General features: G+C 34.6%; 1 protein-coding gene and 1 pseudogene across 1 annotated transcript; one reads left to right on the top strand and one right to left on the bottom strand.

Moving 5' to 3' along the window:
• Nucleotides 1–276: 276 nt before the first annotated feature.
• LOC120191829 lies at nucleotides 277–1,126 on the bottom strand (annotated as a pseudogene).
• A 4,225-nt stretch (nucleotides 1,127–5,351) lies between these two features.
• LOC120191666 (inositol-tetrakisphosphate 1-kinase 1-like) lies at nucleotides 5,352–7,093 on the top strand. Its single transcript, XM_039194574.1, has one exon. It carries the CDS (start codon nucleotides 5,561–5,563, stop codon nucleotides 6,602–6,604), a length of 1,044 nt encoding a protein of 347 aa, XP_039050505.1. The 5' UTR covers nucleotides 5,352–5,560; the 3' UTR covers nucleotides 6,605–7,093.
• Nucleotides 7,094–8,398: the final 1,305 nt, after the last annotated feature.

Below are 8,398 nucleotides of genomic sequence, written 5' to 3'. Positions count from 1 at the left end.
AACGCCATTTCGGATTCACCATTAGCAAGCAACTCAAATCCCCACCACCACTACCAGCTTGTCCTAAGGAGCTGAAACTGTTTGTCACCTGAGAGTCATGGTCATGGCTGCTACATGGGATTGCGAATATAGTACAGTAGATAACAAAGTTCAACAGCTCGTTTGAATAAATGATATATTTAATTTAATCTCGAAATTTTATCTCGACTAGTACTAATTTAAAAATAATATTTTAAGTTTAAAATTATGGGTTCAAATCCTACTAATAATAGGAATTTAGTTTTCACCTAATGCTGCATTTGTGTAGTTCAAGGGGCTCGTAAAATCTCTAAAAGATATACAACTTATTGCAGCTTTATGGCCTCTTACGATTCTTATCTTCACATGCTCAAGAAATCTCAATCTATACTTGCTATCTTCTTCTCTAATCCTAACTATCGAGTGCCCCGTCGAGTTCGACCTGTAAAGCCTTTCGATCCCTTCACGTTTCGTATGATGTTTTACCTTTTTACTCGAAGAGTTGCCTTGTGCTTCGGCTTCTTCCTCCTTACTATCTTCTTTAATGTCAATGCAAACGGCATTGCGAAGCGGACTGTTTTGGTTCCGATTATTCTCTCTGATCTCGTGCAGGGAATTGCTGTGAAGAAGCACTGGAGATTTCTCCAATGATTTCCTCGGCGCGTCGAGCTACCGGCGACAAACCGGACACGTCTTGTTTGATTCAAGCCAAAGGTCGACGCATTCTCGGTGAAAAACATGACAACAAATCGTCAAAAGTCGGAGTAGGTCGTCGTCTTCAAAATCTCCCAAGCAAATAGCACACTCGAGGCCGTACTTCTCGCGACGAAACTCCTTGACCGTAGAGTAATAGATCGTCGGGAAAGCTTGGACTAGCTCGGGATCGAGACCATTTCTTTTATTTGCATCATCGGCCTATGAGTTACAACGTTCTCAAGGATACACGCAAAAATGAATTGTGAAGAAACCAAATAAGAAGGAAAGGAGGAAGATTACTGTTATCATCACAGGTACTGGGAGATTGTAGGCTGGTGATGAGGGTGGATGTGCAAGATATGTTGACATTGAATACAATGGATTGCATATAGCATTGGCTCGGGACCCATTTTTTTTTTTCGGGTTTTCGATCATGAACAAGTGTTTAAAACAAGCTTTAAATGTAGCAGTTTTGGGTATTGAGCGAGTCCTTGTGAGAAGGATTTGGATCTATTTTGCCCTTAATTTCCTCTGCTGACTATGACAATGGAACTATATACTTGGTGAGTCTTGGCAAATGGACTGTCTACTTAGTATTGTTCAATTTTTTATATTTTAAGAATGTCGCATAGGCACTTAACAGAAAAAAAAAATGGTAGTACAGTGATACCTTCTCCGACCACCACATTTGATATCCGGTGTGAATTCCGTAAATCCGAGAAATAGTAGCAGCAGTAGCACAATGTGGCAACCCTTTGGACTCCTCATGTACAAGCAAGTTCAGCTAGTAAAATGCTATGATTTGGTCTTGCTCATTAGTGTCTGTATGACGGAGACGATCCCGATGAGAGGATAACGAAAAGAGTGGCGATCGAGTTGAAGTCGTAAAGATCCCCTATTGATTTAACTCTCCGAGAGCTATTCTTTTTGCAGAAGAAACAAGAAAACACACATTATTGGAGTATCGGAATAGCATAACAGGGGACTTTTACATGGAAGTTCAAAGTAAAATATCCCGACTAATATGTATGCAGCGGGGATGACTCCGATGAAAGTTGCAATGAAGAAAACACGCAAAGGCACGTCGACAATAGGTGACTCAACGTTAACGAATGTGTTCGGAAAAGTTGGAGTAAGCCTCAGGAAAAGCATATAGTTCAACAGGCTTGCCCTTCGTTGAGCTACCTGGGCATGGAAGAAGCTCAGCTTGTCAGGCCGAAGGGAAATGACAAGTGGGGCGCCCAACTAATTTCGACAGAAAATAGCACGAAGAAGCACCGGCGGTGGCGGTGAACACAACGAAAACTACACCTTTCAAGACTGCTAAAGGTGCTCCAGCAAGCAATAACATGAAAACGGTTACCGGAATCATGAAAGTTCGAATACACCACCAAGACTGGTATGGTGTAGTCACTCGATTCGGAAACCCGGAGAGCAACGATGAACTTCATCATATATCTCTTTAATCAAATGGTATTTCTCACCATCTCACATAATTGGCATCAAACTTAGCATTAGACGATAAATATTCTCCCAAAGATAATTCTATAGCCATCCTAGTTTACTAAGGACTTGAAGTTCACTTCTGAACCATTCTTGCTTGTGTATCATTGATCTTCCATGAGCTGAAGTACATTGCAATATAGTCCAAAATCACAGTATTCAAATTCCCACCTGTCAGGCCTCCGAGCGTCCCCGAAAATCTTTGGTTTTTAGAGTCTCCAACTAACCTACATCCTCTAAATATAGATTTTTAGTCAACTAAAATGTATAGACAATATTTCTGATAAATTCACATATGCGACAGAACAACATCCAAAGTGTAACTATCAAATCTACCTAGACTGCCAACCTATCAATAACCATAATAATCTTACGTTGACGCATACTAAAATAATATAAATACATCGATCAAGACTAGAAAAGAAGATTGACCGGCGTTAGCAGCCAACCTTCTTATCAACAAAAAAAAAAAGGTGTATCAAATTATAAATTAGTGTATATTTATTACATAAAAAATAGTGCTGATAAATTTTAAAGGGAAAACAACATTGATGATTCATTTTATTTTTGGTTTATATTATTTTGGAAATAGGTTTTGAAAAATTATATTTTGATCATTTATATTATCATTTTATTACATTTTGATTGTTGAATCGTTAACTCCCATTAATTTGATGATATGACACATTAGTAAAGATGGTTAAATTTTAGCTTGACTTGCGTAATTTTAGAAAGAATACTAATATGATCCTAAACTTTGGATAAAATACTAATTTAACATCACAACTTTAGATAAAATATCAATTTCACCCTTAAATCCAATCAAAGTTCCCATTGTCCACTGTCATATATTGTCGATTGCCATCACCGTCACCATTGACGGTTGTCATCGATGGTCTTTGGACCTCAAAATTTAAAACACTCATTTTTACCTCCTGAATATGAATCTAGTATATATTTTATCAAAAAAAAATACCATAAATTCCACAAACATGATCTAAAACTCTTCAAATTCCTTTAAAAATAAATAATAATAACAAATTTATTGTTTTATTTCTTTAAAAATAAGGATAACAAAATTCTAAATCTAGATCATAATATTTTTATAATATAATAATAATAGTTTAATTTATATAACTTTTCATAAATTGTATATTACATGTAAGTTTCGCCTTCATTTTCCAATATTTTGTGTACTATATAAGGTACTTTAGGTGTAAATTATCTCTTCAATAAATTAAAATATAAAAATCAAAATAATTTATATAAATTAAATTGTATATTATAATTTATATCAACCAGTAAATAAGGTATTTTCTTAATCATTGAATTCAGAGACGAATATAAAATTTTATGCAGAGGAAGAATGTGAACTTTTAAGAAGTTATATTAGAAATTTAAGAACTCTAAATTTATAAAATTTTAGGAGGTACGAAATTAGATCATTAATAGAAAATAAAAAGAAAATACTTATATGAAAATTAGAAATTTTTAGAGGTGCACCAGTCTCAATATTCTCCTTGATCCATTCCTAATTAAATTTAATTCACTTATCGGTTGTTGATGTCAAAATAATTTTTTATAAAATTTAGATAATATTTAAATATATGATTTTAAAAGATAAAACTCATAATTATAAAATTTAATTCAAATTCGTCAATTTAATTCGAACATAATTTTGAAATAAAATAAATTTTAGATGATACGACATAAAAACTCAATTTTAAAACAGATCGAATCTCAACTCATTTAAACCTAAAATAATTGATATTTTAAAGGAGTTTATATCCTTTAGTTCTGTCAACTATTAGCTCACAATAATTGAATCTAAGCAATTATATATACATGAAGAAGCTAAAACTCAATGCAGATACAATTATACGATACAATAAAAGGAAGAAAAACAAACTTATATTATGATATATTGATATTACATATGCTTGCATATTCATCAGTAAAAAAATAAATAAATCAACACCAACACCTTACAGACCGTCATCACATTCATCGATTAAACAAAAGAAAAATAAAACCCTTTTTTATTTTATTGTTTAAAAATATCAAAAATCCTTTAAAGAATACTGAATAAGATATGTGTAATCATGTCGATCCTATCCGTATAGTTTGATGAATTGTATACTATAATTTATCAAAATCAAAAATCAATTATTATATAAATAAATTATTATCATTATAACATAAATGTATTATGATATAGATGGAAATTTTTTATGTCCTTATTTTTAAAATACTATAATGTTAAATTTATTATTATGGTTTATATTTAAATGAACCATGAGGGTTTTAAACAAGATTTGTGAAGCTCGTGATATTTTTCAATGAAACAGATATCATAATCACATTTATGATGTCAAATAAGTAGTGAACTATAAATTTAAAGGTACGAGAGTCGTCAACAATGGAGATCGATAATGAACAGTCACAACAATAGAGGGTCAAGGTAAAATTTAACCATATTTGCTAACACGTCATAACTTAACATGAGTTAAGACTCGGTCACCAAAATAAGACAAATAGAAATTAAAAGTGATCATGATATAATTTTTTCAAAATCAATTGTCAAAATAAGTTAAAAATAAGAGGGACCAACTCTGTAGTTTACCCAATCTTAAAGCTAATTTTAACATGTCAAATTTATAACAATCAGGTTGAATTAGATTTTAAGATTTAAATAATAATATTTTAAAATATATATTCATCCTAATCAAAAATCTAAAAGTAGTAAATGAGTTCCACACATTTCAAATTCCATATTCTCTTTCCTGCCAAGATTTTCCCCAAAATAGGAGAAACTAAAGCCTCCACATCATTTCAATCAAACGTTGACCCGTCATCACCCAGCTGTCACATTTATCTATAACATCTACCGTTCACGTATTCTCTTAATTGTGCAGCACGAATTCACATATCATCACCAGAACACGCCACGTGTCTCTCTAGAATTGTCACCCTGGTTACTTTATCATCGTCCTAACCCCAGTCGTCATGGTTATAAATAAATACATCTTCCTCGTGCTGATAGCATTTCGTTATTTTTCGATTTCTTCAAAGCTTCTAGCGAAAATTTGCCAGAAATTAAATCAAATATATTTTTAAAAAATAAAACCCATTCTAAAAAATTCCAAAAATTTGAGTCTTTTGGATGAATCATTGGTGGTAAATTCGTTTTTGTTTGATTCTCGGGAAAATCTAAAATTAAAAGAAACGAGCGTTTCGTTTTATGAAATCGAGCATTAAAGCGGCGGAGAAAACAAGTGGGAAGAAGAGAATTCCTTTTTGTATATAAAAATAGAATCGAATTGTGGGGGAAAAGATCAGAGGAATGGCAGGGGAAGAGAGGAGATTCGAGATTGGCTACGCACTATTGCCGAAGAAAGAGGACAGTTTTATTCGGGAATCTCTGGTGAATCTGGCAAAATCGCGAGGTGTGGATCTGGTTAAGATCGACAGGGAGCGTCCTTTGGTTGATCAAGGGCCGTTCGATTGCGTGCTTCACAAGTTGTACGGCGAGGATTGGAAGAGCCAGCTCGAAGATTTCCGTTCTCAAAACCCTAATGCCGTAATCGTCGATTCTCCTGACGCAATTGGACGGCTACACAACAGGATTTCGATGTTGCAGGTGGTTTCGGAACTGAAAATAGAGAATCAAAGCGAAACATTTGGGATCCCTAAACAGATTGTGATTTACGATCAAGAAACCCTATTGGATAACCAAGCTTGGGAGTTGCTTAAGTTTCCAGTGATCGCGAAGCCATTGGTGGCTGATGGGAGCGCTAAATCGCACAAAATGACACTGGTTTTCAACAGCGATGGCTTGAACAAGCTTAAACCCCCAATTGTATTGCAGGAGTTTGTTAACCATGGAGGGGTTATTTTCAAGGTTTACGTGGTTGGGGACTATGTGCAATGTGTTAAAAGGAAGTCATTGCCGGATGTTTCCGAAGAAAAATTGAAGACTTTAGAAGAGTCTCTACGGTTTTCTCAAGTTTCAAATTTGCCTACTCACGAGAAAAATGATGATCAGTATTATAAGATGATGCATTTGGAGGATACTGAATTGCCGCCACAAAGTTTTATGACAGATATTGCTAAAGGTTTGAGAAAGGCCATGAAGTTGAATTTGTTTAACTTTGATGTGATAAGGGATACCCGATTTGGGAATCGTTATCTTATCATCGACATTAACTATTTTCCGGGTTATGCGAAAATGCCGGGTTATGAAACGGTTTTGACTGATTTCTTCTGCGGTATTCTGAATATGAAAGCAAGGGGGAAGGGTTTGGTTGAGGAGTGTAGCCAGAAGAAAATCACAGGGACTGATGCAAGGCAGTTACTTAATTGTGAGGAAGAACTAAGAAAACTGTGACCAATTCATGCTGTAGCGATGGGGAGGAGATGGAGAACTCTATTCAAGTTTGACCATAAAATTGTAGGGAATTTGATGAAAAAAAGGTGTAGCTTGATATGTTTTTGGAGTTGGTTTTCTTGGAGGGTTGTTGCAATTGAACAAGGATTGGGACCCTGGTGCTGGCTCATGGAGGCAAAGCAAGTTGCACATTTTCGACTGTTAGACATCGGCTCATACAGGGGTCAAATAAGTAGGTTGGGTACTTTGAGATTAGTTGTAGCCTTTTGACAACAATTACATGGTGTTCGGTATTAATCGTGTATATTCTGTCCGCTGTTGCTTTGGAGATAGGTACTTCTCAACATACTTTGACGTTTTATGGAACTTTAAGTTGTACTTTGAAGCCTTTAAGTGTTTCTTTTGCTTAGTCATTGTTATAGTTTTCACCTTGACAAGCTCAATCAATGGATTTTTTCATATTTTCAATGAATGTTTCATTTTAATTTCCTTGTATGCCAATGATAGTCTTAGTTCATTTCATCTTGCTTTTTTATGTGCATTGATTGAATCAATGTGTTGCTTTAAAAGCTTTATCAGATTTAGGTTCAAAGAATTGATTGGTATGGCTCCATAAGGGTTTTGTTTTTGAACTTTTAGGTACTGAAATAGGTAGTTCCTCATCTAACCCTGACCGAAAATGTTTGTAAGAATGATGCTATGGGTTCCCCTTTTGAGTTTAGGTACCTAGCTAACTTGATGTATAACATTGATAAATATCAGAGAGAACGAATACATTTTGGTGAACCCTGAAATTTTACTTCAGGAAATAGTTCATATTTTGCTCTAGATTTTGCCGGTAATCAGTAGTTCATATTCTCTTCTAGGTTTTGATATTAACTGGTGTATTAATGTGGTTGTTGAATATTGGGTATGGTAAGTTGGTAACACGATCTGCTTTAAACTGTGTTTCCCTCCTTTTTTTTTCCCACTTAAAGATCAACTTTGCATGCTAAGTTGAAAAGGAAAGCTATGGCCTATGGGCGCTTTAAATGGTGGAAAAGTGTCGGTTTCTTTTCTTTTATAATTTCCTGTTATATAAAACTTTTCGAAGTCGAATTCCAAGTGATGTGTTGATGTTCAATTGTATCGACTTCAGATTACTGTTGATGATTGTTTGAGAATTAGGTGGAAAGCTTTTGATTCACTTTAGCCTCTATTCTTGCAATCTTTTCTGCTACTGGCATCGAATAAGGATTCATGATATCTTTGTTGCATAGGCTTATATTTTCGAGAAGGGTGCGAGTACCTTGGAATGTATTGAAACTTAAATCTTGTGCAAAGCCATGCCGGTTTAACGTAACCGTTTTTCATATGTCCTGTTCTTACATCCTGCTTCTCTGGTGTTTTCCAAGTTTGATAATTATTTCCAATAAATTCGCACTGTATTAGATTTGATACCTTTTCCACTTGGTCCGAGTTCTAATGCTGTTTTTAGCAGTTTATGCTTCAACCGTTACTTGTCGTAGTCGAAGCTTTACCGTTATGCTTCCGAAGAATTGGTTTCTGCAGCAAGTATTGGGTAGGAATATATGAACCTTGTTGTCGTGTGGCCTGGCGTTGTCTTCAAAAATGTTGGAAGCTTGACCTTAAATAGAAATGCATGCTCTGTTTTTGCTCTATTTCTGTGGCTTATTTGTTAAAAGATTTTACAACTTCATGTGTGTACATGCATATTGACTTGATTCTACCTTTTATAGACTAGGCAACCATATTCTACGTGCATTGTAACGCGTGTGTTTGTTCTAAAATATC

This window comes from Hibiscus syriacus, unplaced genomic scaffold (assembly GCF_006381635.1).
Source record: "Hibiscus syriacus cultivar Baekdansim isolate YM2019G1 unplaced genomic scaffold, ASM638163v2 tig00116971_pilon, whole genome shotgun sequence".
NCBI classification, from domain to species: Eukaryota; Viridiplantae; Streptophyta; class Magnoliopsida; order Malvales; family Malvaceae; genus Hibiscus; species Hibiscus syriacus.
This window is presented reverse-complemented; position numbering and strand designations above follow the sequence as displayed.

What these genes read in the sequence shown, in the direction of transcription:
- LOC120191666 (XM_039194574.1), top strand. Translation starts at nt 5,561, where the DNA reads ATGGCAGGGGAAGAGAGGAGATTCGAGATTGGCTACGCACTATTGCCG.